At 35.8% G+C, this 18,532-nt stretch overlaps 5 protein-coding genes and 1 long non-coding RNA gene across 9 annotated transcripts; 4 read left to right on the top strand and 2 right to left on the bottom strand.

Moving 5' to 3' along the window:
* Positions 1 to 359: 359 nt before the first annotated feature.
* LOC106365653 (reticulon-like protein B7) lies at positions 360 to 1,704 on the bottom strand. 2 transcript variants are annotated; one of them, XM_013805104.3, is made up of 5 exons: positions 1,400 to 1,704; positions 1,124 to 1,295; positions 907 to 1,048; positions 749 to 818; positions 360 to 669 (listed from the first exon to the last, which is right to left on the bottom strand). In XM_013805104.3, exons 1-5 carry the CDS (start codon positions 1,593 to 1,595, stop codon positions 524 to 526), a joined length of 726 nt encoding a protein of 241 aa, XP_013660558.1. In that variant the 5' UTR covers positions 1,596 to 1,704; the 3' UTR covers positions 360 to 523. The 2 variants fall into 2 exon arrangements, with proteins under 2 accessions (XP_013660558.1, XP_013660557.1); XM_013805103.3 differs by having other exon boundaries at positions 1,394 to 1,694.
* Positions 1,705 to 2,167: 463 nt separating this feature from the next.
* On the bottom strand, positions 2,168 to 3,847 carry LOC106365654 (WRKY transcription factor 22). The gene is made up of 3 exons (XM_048739165.1): positions 3,149 to 3,847; positions 2,948 to 3,058; positions 2,168 to 2,792 (listed from the first exon to the last, which is right to left on the bottom strand). Exons 1-3 carry the CDS (start codon positions 3,487 to 3,489, stop codon positions 2,348 to 2,350), a joined length of 897 nt encoding a protein of 298 aa, XP_048595122.1. The 5' UTR covers positions 3,490 to 3,847; the 3' UTR covers positions 2,168 to 2,347.
* Positions 3,848 to 6,754: 2,907 nt separating this feature from the next.
* On the top strand, positions 6,755 to 9,847 carry LOC106363893. Of its 2 annotated transcripts, none has more exons than XR_007316047.1 (4): positions 6,755 to 7,446; positions 7,543 to 7,843; positions 7,922 to 8,035; positions 8,135 to 9,847. It is a non-coding gene; the product is annotated as an uncharacterized LOC106363893 (long non-coding RNA). The 2 variants fall into 2 exon arrangements; XR_001273080.3 differs by having other exon boundaries at positions 7,922 to 8,232; positions 9,445 to 9,841.
* Positions 9,848 to 10,218: 371 nt separating this feature from the next.
* Positions 10,219 to 13,458, top strand: LOC111213254 (E3 ubiquitin-protein ligase TRAIP-like). 2 transcript variants are annotated; one of them, XM_022714963.2, is made up of 10 exons: positions 10,219 to 10,629; positions 10,698 to 10,956; positions 11,064 to 11,165; positions 11,257 to 11,339; positions 11,432 to 11,548; positions 11,856 to 11,958; positions 12,038 to 12,428; positions 12,506 to 12,693; positions 12,853 to 12,978; positions 13,092 to 13,458. In XM_022714963.2, the coding sequence occupies exons 1-9, from the start codon at positions 10,436 to 10,438 to the stop codon at positions 12,967 to 12,969; spliced, it is 1,554 nt and encodes a 517-aa protein (XP_022570684.1). In that variant the 5' UTR covers positions 10,219 to 10,435; the 3' UTR covers positions 12,970 to 12,978; positions 13,092 to 13,458. The 2 variants fall into 2 exon arrangements, with proteins under 2 accessions (XP_022570684.1, XP_022570683.1); XM_022714962.2 differs by having other exon boundaries at positions 10,220 to 10,629; positions 13,099 to 13,458.
* Positions 13,459 to 13,570: 112 nt separating this feature from the next.
* Positions 13,571 to 14,931, top strand: LOC106362538 (F-box/kelch-repeat protein At2g44700). The gene has a single exon (XM_048739164.1). The coding sequence runs from the start codon at positions 13,645 to 13,647 to the stop codon at positions 14,698 to 14,700; it is 1,056 nt and encodes a 351-aa protein (XP_048595121.1). The 5' UTR covers positions 13,571 to 13,644; the 3' UTR covers positions 14,701 to 14,931.
* Positions 14,932 to 15,521: 590 nt separating this feature from the next.
* On the top strand, positions 15,522 to 17,596 carry LOC106365548 (protein REVEILLE 5-like). The gene is made up of 8 exons (XM_013804973.3): positions 15,522 to 15,839; positions 15,920 to 15,977; positions 16,196 to 16,319; positions 16,404 to 16,562; positions 16,641 to 16,775; positions 16,866 to 16,975; positions 17,109 to 17,168; positions 17,285 to 17,596. Exons 1-8 carry the CDS (start codon positions 15,589 to 15,591, stop codon positions 17,324 to 17,326), a joined length of 939 nt encoding a protein of 312 aa, XP_013660427.2. The 5' UTR covers positions 15,522 to 15,588; the 3' UTR covers positions 17,327 to 17,596.
* The last annotated feature ends 936 nt before the right edge of the window (positions 17,597 to 18,532 follow it).

The raw sequence follows: 18,532 nt of genomic DNA, 5'->3' as shown, positions 1-18,532 counted from the left end.
TATATGCTTATTGTGATGTTTGGCTTTATGTTTAAAAATGAAAAAAAAATAATGATTTTGTGTCTTGTTTATATTTTTGTAACTAGACTAAAAAAAACTAAAAAATCAACACAAATGAACTAAACAAGCACAAACAAAACCAAACCAAACCATATACACACTAAACTGAACACAAACCAAACTAAACTAATTTGAGTTGACTTTGGTTAAAGTTTTTCTAGACCCAAATAAACCAAGCCGAATTCAGAATTAAACCGAAAAACTCATCTCTAATTAACATAGTTACATAAATACAATTATATCAAGAAAATTGCTAAAAAAAATTGACATTGCAAATTATAATAACGAGTCAAAGTCTGTTTAACATAAAGGCTCAGCCCACTTTATATCCACAAAAAAAAAAAGTTTAGATGGCTTGAATAGGAAGTAATCAAAACCACATGAACATAGGAAACTACTTGAACACCCAAAACAAAAAAGAATAAATAAAATGAACTAAACTGTTCGATTTTGAGTAGTTTGGCTAATGATGATGGCTCTTATTTAAGAACTTGGCTTCAAGAACTTGGAAATGCTTTTTCATCTCAATCACAGCCTTCTCAGCGATTGGATCAATCTCATCTTCATACTTCTCATACAGCTTTGGCACCGTGTGAATCAATACAAAGCCTGTGGTTTTCAACAAATTATTCAGACATTATCTCTAAATAGACAAAACAAGAGTATGAGAACAGTTTTGTGTACTTACAGATGTAGATCAATGACAAGAAGCTGAACCAGCTTCCGATTATTGATACGAGCCAAAGTCCTATGACTACCTTTTGTTTCAGAAACAAATGTAAATCATTTCAGAGAGTGATGTAACAACAACAATAAAAAACTAAAGAAACTAAAAAAGACTTCTACCAGTGCAAAGTTTTTGATGTCTCTCTCTAACGCAATGCTCCTTAAAGTTGCAAGAGCACAGTTAACCTCAAAGGTCAATGCAGAAGCAGCTTGGAGTAATGGCTTCTCAGGGATATAAATCTCCATTATCTTCTCAGGAGATCTTTTGAAAATTTTCATATTACCAAACAGGTCACACTTACATATTTCAAGACATACAAAATAAAAGAAGCTTTACCTGTTGAGTGCATTGGACCAGACGAATGAGAGAAGCAGAAAGAGGATCGATCCACGACAAACAAATGTAAGAAGACGACAATGTCCGAAACCAAACAAGAGCCAGATCACAGTCACTGCACCCACTAACCCTGCCGTGACCTTCTTGTCCCTCCACAACAACACATCAGCAGCTTCAAAAAAAAAATTAGGTAACATTTATCAATCGACTACAATCACGAGCGTTACACGGAATCTAATTAAAAATGACGATCGAAAGAGTGTAACGTACGTTTACCTCCGCCGAGAACCATGTGGATCGGACGTTCTCGTCCAAACATACGGTAGATCGGAGCGTTGATGGGAACGGGAGAATCAGGTATCTCGCTATCTGTATCCGACATGGATAGCGAATCCTCCTCTGGCACGATGTTTTTCATCAGCGGCTCCTCCAATGGTCCCACTCTCTCTAGCTTCTCCTCCTCCTTCTCCATTCTCCTCTTTCTTCTCTCTCGATCGCTTGCCGATGTAACGGATTCGAGAAATAATAGAGGCAAAAGCTGTTTATATACCCACTCGAGCCTAGTGGTTCGTTATGCCCCGAGCCTTGTGTTCTAAAGCTCTCTCAACAACTTTTGTTGATACTTATGAATGTGGGCCTGATAGTCAGTCGGCCCAAGGCTCAACCCATACTAAAAACAACGCGTTGAAGGTAAAAAAACAGCAGCACCATGGCAATTGCTTTGCCCATACCATACCCGAACTATGGCATGTGCCATGTTTAGCATTTAATGAAACTAAAAACTTTTCTTCGTAACTTGTTAATCATATAAATAATCACTGTTAAATAGAGTGATAGTGTCAGGTCTATTAATGGTAATTCAATTGTACTAACTGAAAAAGTACTTATTTTCTAAAGTTTATCAGTTTCGAATCTTTGTTTACATTATAAATTAAATATTTTATATTTTTCAAAATATTGACTTTTAGGATTTCGTTTGTTTTTAAACATTTTTTGTTGTGAAAATATAATTATTGTGAAAAGAACTTATACTGCATACGAATATTGGGCATAAAGAATATACAATTAAAATTTTCTAAAATTATTTAGAAACAAAAAGAGAATAAAAGCAACAAAGAACAATTTTTCTATTTTTACATATAATCCGAGAATAATTCCATAATCCTATATCCTTCCTAAAAGAAGTATTCTTTCTTTCTACACCTCACTCTACTCTCCGGCGAATCACATTCCGCCGCTAGCTGTGGCAGAACTGTTCACAACCCACGAAAGATCGAAACTCGCCGGAGCAGAGTTCCCGGAAAAGCTATCTCCCGCGGCGAATTCCTCCAACCCCTCGAAGAAGTCCTCGCTCACCACCGTATCCGACAAAGACAGCAGATCCTCGTCTCCGACCTCTATGTCCTCCACCGGCATGACAAAATCATCCGCCGACGATGTGACCGGAGACGTTGAGTAAGCAGCGATCGTGGTCGTCGGAGACTTAGTCGTCGGCTGATCAGAGGAGGTTTTCTGACGGGTGCTTCCGGCGAGAGAGTTACGGTGAGTAGGAGCTGGGTGATTGTGCTCCGCCGTGTAAGTGACGATGAACATCGTCGGGTCGGATCTGTTTCGCTCCACTTGTTTACGGGCTAAACATCCTTTCGATGTACTGCATCTGTAATATCCTCTGTTTTTAACAAAAGAAAGTAAAAATTTAGAAACACAGAATCACAAAGACATACACAGACAAGTGTTTTGTCTTGAAATAATAACACAATTAAAGAACATTAAATGTTTTTTACTGTAAAGGTTTAATCTTTTTTTTTCCCATTGTAACAGTACCTTGGATAGGGTGAGCCTTTGATGGGTTTTTGTCCGTACTTTCGCCACGCCCAGACATCGTTGTTTAAAGCTTCTGCTGCTACATGGCACACTTTCTTATGCTGTATCTTTCTGCAACAAACACACAAGAGACTTTTTTAGTTTGGTTCGACAAAAGGTTTGAGCTTTTGTTGAACTGGTGAAAAGAGACAGAGATCGAACCTTCTTTTAGATCTAGAGGTGTTGGAGGCTCCTGTGGGTTTGCTAGTGACGCTGCCGGAAGAAGCAGAGAGAGAAAGGGGACGTTTCTGGTTTTGTCTCTGTCGGGGCTCTTCTGGGTAATTCAGACAAGAAAACGACGAGGCGTTTGATTCTTGCGTGAACGGCGTGTAGAGATCTCGAGTCTCTCCGAAGACGACGGTGTTACTTCTTGGTTCGAAGGTGAATACAGGGCTCGTGTGAGATGAAACGTTGCTGGAGAAGACGGTGGCTGTGGTGGTTGCTGATGAGCTGAAGGCTGAGCAGCCTCTGACTACGGCGTGGAGATCCCAATCGTCGGCCATTTGACTTGGTTTCTCAGAGGAGACAAAAAAAGCTTTCTTCTGAGAATCTCTGAGGAGAGAAGATGAAAGCAGAGGAGACAATGACAAAAGAGAGCGCTGACTTTTTTAAGGGCAGAGGGAGGTGTTTATAAAGAAAATGAGAGAGGAAGTTAAAAAGGGTTGAATACGGAGGTAGATTTTATTAAACTATATATTATAGAATACAATTTTGTTTTGTTCTCTTTTTTATTTCGACAAAGCCTTATTCCACATGCTAACTATTTATGTACTTCATCTGTTAAGAATATGTATTTTAAAAATATTTCGAGTACTTTAAAATATACAATATTAAAATAAGTTAATACTAAGAATATTTTTAAAAAATTATGTGACCAGTTATTTTATAAATTATCATAATTAGATAAGTTATTTTAATTTCTATAATTTAATAATACATATTTTCAAATATTTATCTACATTATTGTGTTTAAACCAAAATATCATACATTTGAAACTTGGTTAGATTTATTAATTGATAAAAATATATACACTATTTTTTTTTTGATCGACATACACAATATTACTTGGAAAATATAGCTTTCTAGTTGAGCTGAGATTATACTATTGTGATTATAAAAAATAGTTTATCCAAATAGTTTTAATCATGTAGTACGGACGGTGGTACTTCCCTGCTTGGTAAACATACTAAGGGTATGACTGGTTTTCCCGCTACCACCCGCAAACGCAGCTTTTGCGGTTGGTAGCGGTTGCTGGCGTTTTGCAACAATCGCTCAAACCGCTCAAAACCGCTCCAAATCGTTCTAAATCGCTCTGAACCTCATAAATTCAAAAGCTGATTCCAGCTAGCGTTTGCGGTTGCGGGCGTTTGCGGGAGGATAAAAAAAATTATTTTTTTCCAAAACAATATAAATACAAAAATAAAAAAATTCAATAAAAAAATTAAATTGAAATTATAAAAATGCTAAAATATATCAATTACATTTTAATTAATATTATAAAACTTTAAAATAAAAATATTTTCTATATTTTAAAAAAATTTAAACTATAACTTTCTAAATATAAATTTTATATTTATTATAATATTATTATTTTTGATATTTTTATAATTGTATAAAATGTAAATATTGTTAATTTATTATTTAACCGCTGCTGCATTTGGTAGTTAACCAGTCATAAGTATCCCGCAAACGCACCAATTTTTAACCGCAGAACCAATCGTACAAATCTCTTAAAACCGCTAGAAACCGCAACCACCCGCATCCGCAAACTCCCGCAACCGCAACCGCAACCGCTGCGGTTGAACCAGTCAGGCCCTAAATCAATTTCTTAACATTTACACCAAAAAAAAACATACTAAATCAATTACTAAACCTGAAATTAGTAACATATACTGTAAATAAACAAGATCATATCGTGTGAACACGATAGAAGTTTGCAAACTAATATGAGTTGTTATTAGATTGGTAGCAAACGTATTTGAATCCTTAAAAATTGTCGGAGTCCACTAAAACAAATTCCATTTTTGTGTAATCATGTCCTTATAAAACCAGTTTTGGGCAGTTTCTTACATTTGATTAGAAAATATGTTTGCTTTATGGTTATAGTTAGGTTAGACATATTAGTATCTTGTTTATAAAGCAAAGAAGTATGAACACACTCTTAAAAGACGAGTACTGTCGGAATCACAATCAGTGTATATGTAGTATATAATACGTATATAAAAGTTATGTATAGAGAGAGAAGAATCGTCTCTTTGGCTTTTATTTATTTCTTACAAATCTAGAAAGAGTGAAAGTATGTGCTTGGAGAGGGTATCTCGATGCTCTTATCCTCTCTTTGTCGACTAGTGTCGGAGACTAAAACCAGAAGTGGATTCTGGTTTCCTGTTTTAGTTGACTTTTATAGTTTGTCAAAGGCTTTGAATAATCTTCAAATCCTTCTTTTGTCAACCTCACACTACTCCTTGGACATTTCTACGCGTCTCTCTCGCACGCGCTTTTGGCATTGTTTAAGAGAAAAATTAGTGGGAAACCATACTTTCGTCGTAGTGCCTACTTTTTATCGATGCGCACAAGAAGTAAAAAAAAATTGTTAAATCTTATTACCTTTTAAACGCCTACGATTATGAAACTAGGTGTATAAAGAATGTTCAGGCATACACAATTTAAAATGTAAGAGATAATAAATAAAAATTAATTTTTCGACATTACAATAATCAATCCAGCAACTGATGTCATTATAAAACCATTAATGGATAACATAGATTTTCCATTTCCTTTACTTTTCGAAAACATGCATCAGTGTGTAAATAAAGAAAAAGTATATACAGTAGATAGAAAGATTGTGATTGTCACTTAGCACCGTAGTTGATCCCTCTGCCACAAACTCGAAACATGCGATACTGTTGTAACATTCATTACCTTTTAACAATAACAACAAAGCACATGTAATTTTGATTTCAGACCACCAATTATAAGTGGTGTGTCTGAAAATGTTTAAAATTTCGATAAGATATTATAATCCCCGCACTCAAATCTTGTGTACATGAACTCCACATTTCTAATATATATTTTAAGGAATTACTCGCAATGTGTTTTATTCATCCATGATTAATTTTGATTCAATACTTTAAATATATAAATTCAAATATTACGAACGTATTTATTATATAATTAGTCAGAGACCATTTTCGTATTTATTACAAAATACGTTTTTTAAATAAATTATCACAACTAGTAGTAAGAAAAATAAGAAGAATTTACCAGTGTCTTTGACAAAATGTTTTTTACTGGTGTCACAGAGTGTAGAACACGTGCCAGCCGGCAAGAGCGCGTGATTTCCGCGAGTATAAAGGTTGACAATTTCAAAAGAATCAACGGTTCATACGGCGAGTAAGCGTCCAGAGATAAGATGATGCTGAAGTGCTACAGCTGTCCAAAAAACCTATTGGGTCCCACCTTCACAAATGCTTTTATGCCGTTTACCATTATCTCTCGCCTCGTGATGTTGATTCCTCTGTGGAGTCAATCGTACGGCACAGAACGCTCCCACCAGCTTTTAGTCAATCATCCGACGGTCAAACCTGAGCCTTTAGTTTTATTATGCTCCGCTCATCGGACGGCCGAGATTATCCTGACCCAGTCAGGTGCATGAGCCACGTGAAACCGTAGGGAACGGATTCTTTAGAAAAGAATGCAACAAGTGGGCTGCACGAGGCACAGTAGCAAAGCGCGTGGACCCACGCATTTCCCCTTGTATAAAAATAACTAGATCATAACCCGCCCGACTGGGCGGGTCTTTGTTTTTTTGATATAAACATTTAAAAAATTACAATCTGATGGCTCCTGTTTTACTAATTAAGTATATTGTTTAAACATTGTATTTCATCAGTGTATTGTGTAACAGAGGCATCAATAAAATGTTGTGAATCGTAAACACAATTTAGTAAGAGTTTACAAAGTTATATACCTTAAGCAATTTAGTCATATTTTGAGTTATTATTTTAATGAAGAATTGGGAGGCTAGTATATCACTGTTAAGAACTCTTACCAATAGTCAATATAAATTATATAAATAAGGTAGATATTATTCTTGATTTATTCTAAATACATTTAAAACATGAGTATATATATGTATAAATAATGTTCATAAAATAAGTAATATCAATGATACAAAACCCAAAAACAAAAAAAATAATGGTAATTTGGGCCGTAGTAATCTTTAGTTTAATAAAAGTAAGGCCATAGGTTTCTGTTAGGTTTTTTTTTTCCGGGAAAAACACAAACTGTTGTCGTAACAAAAAAGATGATTTGTTTCTATCAAAACAGAGTAAATATTCAACAACTTTCTCTTCTCCTCAGGGAACCGTCAGACATAGAGATTGACAAAGCTTATGAATAGAAGCCTAAACTGGAGCAATATTTGAAGATCATCTGTCAATATAGCTTCAATCTCAAGGTTTGAGTTTGTTTAGTATTAATCTAACAACAGATTTCTACATCGAAATTGGGGTTTTGTTTTGCTACTGAGATTGATTAGATCTAAATCATGTAGATCATCTCTATGTTGAAGGATATATATTTCAAATCAGAGATGAAAAAGAATCTCTATAGAAGGTGTTGATTAAACATGCAAGATCATCAATGGCTGTCAAGCTCACCTCGTAACAAAAGTTAAGCGAAGAAGTCGAATAGATTCCAACATATATGAGTCGAGATAGTTAGAATCAACATACGAATAAAGCTCTGGAGTTCTTTATACAGGAGCAACTGATACGAAACAGTGAAGACAAAGAGGAAGAAAGGTAGAGAGATAATTAGACGATGTAGAACGAATCTCTATAGATGATAAGCAGGTTAGTTAATCATGTTTTTCCTGCAATTTTTACTGGAATATTGCAAATCTCCATTGAACTAACTAATGCTTTGTTTAGAAATGTTTTAACAGTGGCAAAAGAGAGACCATATTGGATTAACTGGGCAGATCTCCACCAAGATGATGCCTAAGCTCACATAGACATTGATCATATATTGGACTAACTGTGCTGGTTATTTGATCTAGTTAATTATATTTCAGTCTTTCTTTTTACTCTTTGGGTATGAACTAACATATTAGTAATCTTCACAATATCTGCGTCTTTTTTTAGCCAGAAAGATATATGTTGGAAAAGAAAGAATGTACATCCGTGTGTCAGTGTGTGTTGAAGATCAAACACACATATTCCAAACATATCACAGAAAAAAGGTTAGAAATCTACTTTCGCCTTGGTAGTACTCAAATTAAAATAAAGTTAGTAATAAAAAGAAATCAATTTCGAAACAGCATCGGTTAGAACTAAGATTGAACATTTGCCTTATAATTTATTTTTGGCTTGTCACTGATTATTGCTTGCTTAATGGTACTTGAATTTCTGTGTTTGATATAATATTGGATGGTAATTTTTAGTTTATCTAAAAAATGAATACTTAGAAAAATAAAATACTTCACTAAAATATAAATGTTGCTAAAACGAAAGAATGAAATCAGTTCGAGTTCCTTCTAAAAATACAATCCAGATCCTTGCTTTAGTGAAATCTGCAATAATCAAATAATTTATTAGATAAAAAATAGGTGATATCAATAGTCATTTAGATAGTAACTCATGTAAATAAATAATTCCATTGCAGAAACCAACATGTTTCAATATATATAGAGATAGAAAAGTTACTTGTTGATCTGTGAGGATGCACTCAAGAGATTCGCCAAAGTTGGTGTTTGATTTCCACGAGTGAAAGACCTTGACGTGTACCCTCCAATTGTCTTTGTAGGGTTTCACTTCGTTGAGGAAAACAAAGCTTTGCTTGTTAGACATTTTTTTTCTCTGCTTAAATTTCTGAGTAAGAGCTGAAGGGTGATTTATATAGATTGGTAATGCGTGCCTATTCGGCATACCTAGATTTTGTATATTAATTACAAATTTAATACCTAGATTTTGTGGAAACTATCACGCAAAAAATATGCATAAGATTTTACATTGTAGGCGAATTTAGGTAAATTAGTTATTATACTTGAGAATATTCTATAAATAATACGCATAAGATAATACATTATAGGGAAATATAGGTAAATTAGTTGTGATACTTCGATTATTCCATATTTTTAATAACAAATATTTTGGGCTAGATAATAAAGAAAATTGTATTATCTAGAGTATATTTTGTCAAGTAGTTAAGTAATATATTTGATGCAATTAATTCAAACTTGGTGAGCAATTCACGATGCACAATGACTATCAAATTTGTTCATCTTTAATTAGTTATGGTCGACATGCCATTTCCCTGATCAAACAGGATTGTTCAAGCAAAATGCGTTTTGAGGATTCATTATCAAACACTGCATATTATTGTTGCACTGCCATGATCAAATAATGTTGTTTTTCTAAAATGAAATTCAGATTTCGATAAAAGCATTGTGCAGGGATAAGCTGGATAAAGATCGAGTGACAAATCATATATAAGCACACAAAAAAATGTATTTGAAACAGCACGTTGATGACAAACATAATTGATATGAATTTCTGTTATGAAGCTCTCTTTTTTATATAGGGAAGAGAATCAAGTGGAGTGAGATATCGAAGTCAAGTTATGTATATGGAACGCAGGAATTTATTAGATTCGTTTGTTTTTAAATTATTTACGTACATTTTTTTGGTTAATTAAAAGAGTAATAATATCAATTTGTATGCTATCCATGTTTCCAATCAAAATTCTTTTTTTTTCCTATTCATGTTTCCAAACAATCTCATTTTGTACTTGAGTTTTAATAAGATAGATAAAATTGATACAAACCAAGAAAAAGTCAACATTAAATTAAGCATTGTGTGTTGACTAAACGGAATTTTATGTTAAAAACTAATCTCTTAATCACATTGATGCCTCTACAATTGATTTTTGCTTACACGATAGTGTAAAGCTAAAGTCGGTAACCCCCAATTAGTGGGAAGAATTTCACTCCATCCACTCCGACATGTAAATGTGAAAAAGTCTTTAACCATTTATATTTTATTACACTAGAAAGTAGATTTCAAAATAAAAAGAATGATTCATCAACAATTGTATAGATTAATGGAAAAAACTTGTAATAGATAGGTAACGTACAAGTAGAATCTGGATTTTCGTAGAGTGATTCATGATGGTACGAACGTCAAATATCATTTTTTGTAAAATAAATAAAATGTCATCAGTTGTAATAAAATAAGAAATTAGTATTAAAGTATAAACTGTTAATATCATATAGTATTAACTGATAATTATTTGGGCTTATGGACATTTACTGGGCTTATAAGCAACATAGGCTGATAATATGTGTCACTCTTACGTCATGAGCCATAAAAAAAAAGCTTTTGGCGGTTGCTCAACTTTTTTTCTCTCGCGCCATGTTTTTTCTTTCTCTCACTCTTTCCTTTTGAATGACGAGTGAAGGTGTTCATTCAAAAACCCAAATCGTTATCATCGGAACGAACTGGGCCCGAGTTTCTGGAGAAATGGCCGGCGAAAACGCGGCGGCGAGTGCTATCTGTTCAATCTGCTACGAAGATCTCAAACCGGCGGCTGAGAATCTTCAATCGATCTCCGCCTGCGGCCACGTCTTTCACGAGCTATGGTTAGTACGCGGCACAATCAATCATCTTCTCATTTTTTATCTCCTAATCGATTTTTCGGAATCCCTAGTTTGCAGCAGTGGTTCGAGTACTGCCCGAGCACGAACAAGCGAAACTGTCCGATCTGCAAGCAGAAGTGTTATCTGAAGGATCCTTTCCGCCTTTACTTTCAATCTTCCGGGAATCAAATCGAATCTCAGAAGGTTGGGGGAATCGAGGAAGATCCGGTGGTGCTGAGAGGTGAAGTGAAGCGGCTCGAAGGGAAGATGCAGAATCTTACTTCGGCTCTGGAGGAGCAGAAGAAGGTGAATGTTGAAGTCTCCGATCAGGTAATGCAAGGGGCCGGGTTCGAACCAGCTTACATACAAGATTATTTGATTATTTAGAATCATTAAGAAGATAGAGCAACATATTTTTGTTGGTGTTTTCCTCTTAGTTGCATCAATGTAAGGAGAAACTGAAGGAGGACAAAGTAAAAAGGGTGGAGGCTATGCAAGAAGTATCAACGAACCAACGCTTACTTAAACTAAAATCAGAGGTATATAATGACCAAACTCAATAGATGATTTTTGCATTTGGAGTAGTGACTAGTGTTGAGTTTGTTATTGTTGTGTTTTGTTTGGTTACAGGAATGTGTTCAGCTTACTTCTAAGTGCACTCAGCTACAAGACAGAACTATGGCTCTTGCCAAGGAGCTCGCATCGCTTAAACTGTGGGATCAATATTTGATATTTTGCTCTACTTACGTTTTTCAATACTAAACTATCAATTTTTCTGAGAGTCTATATATTGTTTTTCATCCAGAGTTTCGGATATAAGCTTGGAGGAAGATGATGTACTGAAGCTAGCGTTGTTGGGAAATAACGCAAAGACAAAGGATACAATAGACACACTTGTCAAGTCCTTGGTTATCCGAAACAGGTATGTTCATAGCACATATTTTGTTATAGCTTTCCTTCTCTCATTTTTTTTGTCATGTACTTAGTGGACTCGATTAATTATCCCATTAGTCATGTAATACGGTTTAAAAAATAGTTTGACCTTTTAGTGACCTATGAAGATGGTGATTCAACTTACTACAACATTTGTCCTGCATAGTAAAATAGTTTGGTCACTTGTCTACAACACCTTGTTAAACTGAAAAGACGAAACTGCAGGGAGATTGTAAATTCCGTTTCTTTCCTCTTAAGTCTTTTATACCAAGCCTTCTTGTGTGTATATTTGACAGGAGTTACAAGGAGTTGCTAGCCAAATGCAATCAGCTGGGCAGAGGCGAAGCTCGATCTTCTGAGAAACTTGAAAAAGCTTTGGAAAAGATGGATAAACTAAAGGTTAGTCTCACTGTTCATACATTCTCGATCTTATCTTGTTTCTTTTATCCAGCTCATGTTGTCCTTGTTTAATGGCCAGAAGCGAGTGAGGGAACTTGAGATGATAACTGAAGAGAGTGGGAACAGAGCAATAAGGGATATAATAAAAGCTTCCAAGCCTGCAACTGAAAGCTTGGATAGAATCTCTAAACCACTTGGTAAGTTGGAGAAGAATGATGGCTTCACCAATCATGGATCATGCTTTAGTGGAAGAGAAGACTCCTTTTTTGGCAAACGGGAGTCGGTTATAGTGGTAGATGATGATGTTCACGAAGCCACCTTTTCTGGCATCAGACATTCAGATTCTACTATGAAAGATGAGAAGGGTGAGGATAGTAATGTTCAGGAGAGACGTGATGATCCGGTGATCAAGGACATAAAGTTCAACATCAGAGAAGGCTCAACGCCATCAGACTCACCGTGCAACAATGGTAATTTTTGTTGTACATCATCATTTCAGGTTCTGATTGAACTTTAAGATTTGAAGATTGTTCAAAACTCAATGCAGGTGCTGGAGGCAGTTGGTTGTCAAGTGTAGAAAATCAAAATCTCAGAAGATGGAGCAAACAAGGAGATAGAAACAAATCCCTTCATTCACTAGGAGGTTCTGTCTCAGGCAAGGATGATTTGATCTCTGTTGGGCCTGATGGGAAAGGTGGAAGAATCAAAGTGTTGAGATCTAAACCCCAATTTTCTGTGAGTTCTTGCTTCTTCATATCCAAAACTTAATGGCACTACTCTCATTCTTACTTGTGTGTTCTTTAGCTTACATTTCTCACTACACTTAAAAAGTCAATTCCACAATTTCTGAGCCTCTCTGTTAAACTTGGAACCTTGGCTAATGTCGTTGCATAGAACCCCAATGCAAGCTCAGGAAGTGGTAAGAGATTCAAGATTGGAACTAAAACAAGTGGTACCTCCTCTCAAGGGTGTCTGCAGATCGAACACTTTTTTGGAAAACCCAATCGCTAACTTTTCCAGGTCTGTATGAGAATCTTATCTTTCCATTCAAACTCTTCTTAGCCAAATATAAATAAACACAATGATGATCTCGTTCTAGATAAGATAAAACCTGGTACGCATTTTCTGATAAGCTTGCAGTTCCCTTAGAAGAAGAAGAAGAAGAAGCGTTCTGGTAGAGAGGCAAAGAGGTTCGAGAGAAGAAGGGATGTCAAAAATGGCTAAACATTATCATTGAAACTCTAGTACTCTACAATTAATGGGGCTGTGATGCTAAAGATGTCATTCAATGTCTCTTAAAGCTTTAAAGTGTGGCATGCAATGCAATCCAGACATTTTCACTTTGGCCCTAGGTCTTACAAAGAAAATGTACGTAACAAAATTGATGATCTAGTGCTCATTGTTCCATGTATATTCAGCCTTTTGATTCATGGTTAAAATGAAAAGATGTTGAGTTTGTAAGAGCCATTGTTGTGTATTTTAAGCATAATTGATTTTGAAGTTTGTCAGCAAATATTACGTCGACCAAAAAATAAAATATATAAGGAAAAAAAATAACGGATTTAACGAACTTCTAATTTGTCGTGTATATAAAAGATAAGAGTCGTGCTGACAGAGTAGTGTGTTAACAAACTATCTTTGAAGTCTTTCATTCGCCGAGACGAGTCACCACCGCTCAAGAAAGCAATGGCGTTTTCATCACTGCCTAAGGACATCGCATGGCAAATCTTAGCGCGCGTGCCGAAACGACTATACCCGATCCTCGCTTGCTTCTCCAAGAACCTACGCTCTCTTGTTCGCTCGCCGGAGATCCACAGGATTCGCTCTCTCCTCCGCAAAGACTCGCTCTACATCAGCTTCATGCACACTGACAAAACCAACGGCGTCCGCACGCCACATTGGTTCACTCTCCGCAGGGCTGAGAGTACTAACCCGAGTCATGAGAATCAGTTCATCTCCGTCAACCTCGTGTTTCCTGACCACGAAGAGATCATGCCGCCTTCCGTCGTCTCTTACGGTCCAGATCTTTTCTTTATCTCCGGATCACTCATCCCCTCGTCGGCCTTATGGATCTTTGACTCTCGAACCAGCCAGTTTCGACAAGGACAAAGCATGAACGCGGACCACTTCGTCAAGAGCGTGGGGTTGGTGGGGAGCAAGATATACGTGGTGGGAGGCTATGTGAACGGTGAGAGTCATCAAGCTGAATCGTTCGACCTAAAGACGCAAACTTGGGAGACAGCGCCGAGACCTAACCCAGAAAGGTTGTTTCATGCGACTGCTGACGTGTCGTTAGACAGGAAGGTTTGTGCGTTACTGTCCCTTGGAGCCATCGTTGTTTGCTACGATCCTAGTAGAGATGGTACTTGTACGAGCTTCGTGTTGCCGAAAGATAAGTGGTGGGAGACGGGCGTGTGTGTGATCGACAATGTGCTCTATGTTTACTACGCTAGGTTCGGGTTGATGTGGTATGACACTGAGCTGAAGGTGTGGAGAGTGGTGAACGGTTTGGATGATATGAAGAAGGTTCGGTCTGTTGCAATGGCGGAGTACTATGGGAAGTTGGCGTTTTTGTGGAGGGAGTATGGTGTTGTTGGTGGTGTGAGGAAGGAGATTTGGTGTAGGATGATTGCGTTGGATAGGAGTGAAGAAGGGATCAATGGGATTGCCGAATCGGGTCAGCTTATGGGGAGTGTACCTCGTGGCTATAAGTTGCAGCATTGTCTATCAGTTTTAGAGTAGAGAGGATAGATAGACTGAGCTAATTATTTTGAAGTTTCGATACTTTGTTCTCTATCTTTGTTTTTGTTGCATCTTTCCAAAGACTAACAGAAGATTGTTCTGCTTTTGTTAATGATGAACAAAGCCTGTGATTAGTTTACATCGACCTGAAATGCGTTACAATAGATGGTTTTATATGCTTGAAGTTAACTTGTATGTCAAGTTTCTTTAAAGATGCTAGTTTCTGAGTTGCAATGGTTTGAATATTTTGCAAAACCATATTATTTCATGAGTTTTATTTCATCGTATTTATTTATTGATCATTTAAAAAACAATTATTTACCTTGTAACATATTTTTACTGACAAATGAACATTGTAAATAATACTTTTGACGCTACAATCACGTATTTAGCTTTTAAATATTATGTATTAATTTGAAAGTTTAAAATGTAAAATTTTGTTATTTTGATGGTTAAAATGTATTTTTGTTTTATGAAATAAAATATAAGAAATGAATTTTTATATATTTTTTACGAAATTTTGTCTATAAATATTTTTTAAAATTAAATTAAAAATTAAACTAATATGAATGTGTGTAAATAAAGAAAAGAAAGCCTATTCTCATGTATCATAATATGATGAATGGACAAGTCGTGATAATGCTAGAAGAATTTAACGGCCCCAAACGTGAGTGTCTCCGTTGTCGAGAAAGGTCTACACGCTAACACCTTTTAAGCCGTTGATATGAAAGTGACAAGCACTTCTTTAACGGCGTCACACTGGCATCTACCAGATCCATACACGTGTCCTACCTAAATACGTTTTTTTAAAACTCATTTCACTGATAGAAGAAGAATTAACGAAACGCAAAAGCTGAAATCGAATTCTGATCCCAAAAGCGAATCGCGATGGTGTCGCTAAACGCTAGACCAGCTCCATTTTTGGATCCGGTGAGTGTGAGTTTCGATTCGATGGCGTCGGACTCCTCCGAGGGGTTTGGTCTGACTCCGATCGCGACGACACCGGTGACCGGAAGGAGAGATGCGGCGTCGTTTTCGGAGGATTCAGCGACGAAGATTCGGAAGCCGTACACGATCAAGAAGTCGAGAGAGAACTGGACGGAGCAGGAGCACGATAAGTTTCTAGAAGCTCTCCACTTGTACGTATCGGAATCTATTCTGGTTTTAGCTTTAGAAGCTTTCGTGATTTGATGTTCTAAGTTAGCTCTTGACGTTACAGATTCGATCGAGATTGGAAGAAAATCGAAGCGTTTGTTGGATCAAAGACAGTGGTTCAGGTAATTGAAGATTCTCTCACATGTTGGAGTAATGTCTTCACTGTATTATTCTATGACATGTTCTCATTTTGAAGCAAAGAGGGTCATATAGATGTTATGTTCATGTTTGAGTAATGAGTTTTGTTCTGTCTCATTTCTTCTCTGTTAAAAAGAGTCTCTTTTTTGGAAGAAAGAGAATCATATGTTGATGTTTGGCGTAATTGGGGTTGTTTTGGCAGATACGTAGCCACGCGCAGAAGTATTTTCTCAAAGTTCAGAAGAGCGGTACTAACGAACACCTCCCACCTCCTCGACCAAAGAGGAAAGCTAGGCATCCTTATCCTCAGAAGGCTTCTAAAAATGGTAGCTTTTTCATCTTCTTCTCATCTCCTTGTGTCTATTCTTTGATTATTATTATTCTCTCTGATGGTTTTTATTATGCTGCAGTTGCTCTTCCCTCACACGCCGTTTGTTCCATCCCGTCTTCAAACGCACCCTTGCTTCAACCTGCTTACTTGTACAGCTCTTCTGATTCACAGTACCCTGCGTCTAGCTCTTCTTCTCTGAATCATGAATCTACAAATCTGCCAAAGCCTGTGATTCAAGGTATAGTGACGTCATGGTTTGTTTTTAGTTAGTTGTATCTATGATTGGTGTTTAACCATATGGTGTAATGAATAATAGAGGAACCGGGAGTCTCGGCCACAGCTCTCCCAAAGAATCGCTGTTACAGCACTAGTAATAAGGAAGTTAAGACGAATTTACCAACGGTGACAGAGCCGAATAATGAAGAACAAAGTTGTGAAAAGCCACATAGAGGTAAGACTTGTTATTCTGTTGCAGTATACGTCTTTTGAATATCCAGCTTTGACATTTACGCTGAGTTGTTTGTTGCTGGTTTCAATGCAGTGATGCCCAACTTTGCTCAAGTCTACAGATTTATTGGAAGTGTGTTTGATCCCAACACATCAGGTCACCTCCAGAGATTGAAGCAGATGGATCCAATAAATATGGAGACGGTAAGTGACATATTATTAGTCTTTACTCAGAACCCCTTTTTTTTTCTTTTTTTTTTTTTTCTAAAACTGCAATCCTGATCAGAAACAGAGAAAGCTAATTTGGTTTTTTTCTTTCTTATTTTGGGTATATCAGGTTCTTTTACTGATGAGAAACCTATCTGTAAATCTGACAAGTCCAGAGTTTGCTGAACAAGTAAGTTTGCTGAACATATATATATATATTCAATTGCCACTCTTTCGCGAAATTCAGAAAGATTTTACAAAAACTTTCTTGGTGTCTTTTACTTATATGGTGCTTTTGATATGCAGAGGAAGTTGATATCATCATACAGCAGTAAAGCTTTGAAATAGATATTGGAAAAAGCAACAATGGACCTTATGAGAGCAAGAAATACTCATTCATTGGATGAGCAAATGAACTCTTAGATGCCACTTAAGTTCTGGTTTATGTCTTTGAAGTCTTAGTTAAGCACAGTGGTTTGTCCTATATTGTCTATATTCGTATGGGTGATAGAGGGTTTTGCAGAGGTATAACAATATATGTATACATATGTGTTTATAAGGGCGACGTTTGTAAGTGACTTTCTTAAGTTTGGATCGATCTCAGGAGGTTCTAAGTTTCGAGTCTCTGTGAAGACATACGTGTTTCAGTGGCGGAGCCAGGATCAATTTACACTGGGGTCAAAATAATTTTATGGGGTCAAAATTTATTATTAAATGGGGTTAAAATAATTTTTCTTTAACAAAAACAAAAAAAAAATTAAAAAATAGTGGGGTCAGCTGATCCCACTCCCCATACACTCCCTCCGCCCTTCATCGGCGCAAGATAGTGTTTCTTTTTGGGAAGCCGTCGAGATAGAGTGAGAAATGAGAATAATAAGGGAAAGAAGTTTTAGAAAACTTGAAGTTGACGTTTGTTGAACAATGTCCCCCAAAAAACAAAACGTTTGCTGAGTACTACGAATTATTTATCTATACTATTCATTTTAAAAATTTACTATAAAAAGTTGTTGAAATATTTCTTTACTAATTTAACCTATTATATAGGAGTACAACCAAAGAAATCATTCTTAATAACTAGTAAAAAAAATTGCACCAACTGTCACATATTATGGTGGAAAACATGTCACAGATTATGGTGGAAAATATATCAATTATGAAAATATGTGAATAACATCACTACTTTTATATTTATCTATGTTCAGATTTTATTAATTTTAATTTTAATTAATGGGATTAGTCTGTAAGTTTTAAATATTCATATTCTGTTCAAAATAAAATTTTAGAGATAACTTAATTTAAAATATAAATAGAGTTTTAATAGGAAATGTTTTCAAGGTGATTTAAAAAGGTAGTTCCATTTTTAATAATAATGATGAATATAAACAATTCATATTTTAAGAGTTTATCGATTTATAGAGTTAAATCAATTTATCTAAATGGACATGTATAAGATATAAGAAATTAAAAACATATTTTATCATTGTTTCATTTGAATACTAATTATTTAATTTAAACAAGAAAATTAGGTGTTTTAAACACTTCATGAAAATCTCT

Source organism: Brassica napus, chromosome A9, assembly GCF_020379485.1.
Source record: "Brassica napus cultivar Da-Ae chromosome A9, Da-Ae, whole genome shotgun sequence".
Lineage (NCBI taxonomy): Eukaryota > Viridiplantae > Streptophyta > Magnoliopsida > Brassicales > Brassicaceae > Brassica > Brassica napus.
Note: the sequence above shows the minus strand (reverse complement) of the source record. Positions and strands in the feature narration are given on the sequence as shown.

What these genes read in the sequence shown, in the direction of transcription:
- LOC106365548 (XM_013804973.3), top strand. Translation starts at nt 15,589, where the DNA reads ATGGTGTCGCTAAACGCTAGACCAGCTCCATTTTTGGATCCGGTGAGT. An exon ending in TTGTGAAAAGCCACATAGAG is followed by an intron (nt 16,776 to 16,865) that starts GTAAGACTTGTT and finishes GTTTCAATGCAG; the next exon opens with TGATGCCCAACTTTGCTCAA. An exon ending in GTCCAGAGTTTGCTGAACAA is followed by an intron (nt 17,169 to 17,284) that starts GTAAGTTTGCTG and finishes TTTGATATGCAG; the next exon opens with AGGAAGTTGATATCATCATA.
- LOC111213254 (XM_022714963.2), top strand. Translation starts at nt 10,436, where the DNA reads ATGACGAGTGAAGGTGTTCATTCAAAAACCCAAATCGTTATCATCGGA. An exon ending in GAGCTCGCATCGCTTAAACT is followed by an intron (nt 11,340 to 11,431) that starts GTGGGATCAATA and finishes TTTTTCATCCAG; the next exon opens with AGTTTCGGATATAAGCTTGG. An exon ending in AAAAGATGGATAAACTAAAG is followed by an intron (nt 11,959 to 12,037) that starts GTTAGTCTCACT and finishes TTTAATGGCCAG; the next exon opens with AAGCGAGTGAGGGAACTTGA.
- LOC106362538 (XM_048739164.1), top strand. Translation starts at nt 13,645, where the DNA reads ATGGCGTTTTCATCACTGCCTAAGGACATCGCATGGCAAATCTTAGCG.
- LOC106365653 (XM_013805103.3), bottom strand. Translation starts at nt 1,595, where the DNA reads ATGGAGAAGGAGGAGGAGAAGCTAGAGAGAGTGGGACCATTGGAGGAG. An exon ending in GGTTCTCGGCGGAGGTAAAC is followed by an intron (nt 1,296 to 1,393) that starts GTACGTTACACT and finishes TTTTTTTTGAAG; the next exon opens with CTGCTGATGTGTTGTTGTGG. An exon ending in ACATCAAAAACTTTGCACTG is followed by an intron (nt 819 to 906) that starts GTAGAAGTCTTT and finishes CTGAAACAAAAG; the next exon opens with GTAGTCATAGGACTTTGGCT.
- LOC106365654 (XM_048739165.1), bottom strand. Translation starts at nt 3,489, where the DNA reads ATGGCCGACGATTGGGATCTCCACGCCGTAGTCAGAGGCTGCTCAGCC. An exon ending in ACCTCTAGATCTAAAAGAAG is followed by an intron (nt 3,059 to 3,148) that starts GTTCGATCTCTG and finishes TGTTTGTTGCAG; the next exon opens with AAAGATACAGCATAAGAAAG. An exon ending in AAAGGCTCACCCTATCCAAG is followed by an intron (nt 2,793 to 2,947) that starts GTACTGTTACAA and finishes TGTTAAAAACAG; the next exon opens with AGGATATTACAGATGCAGTA.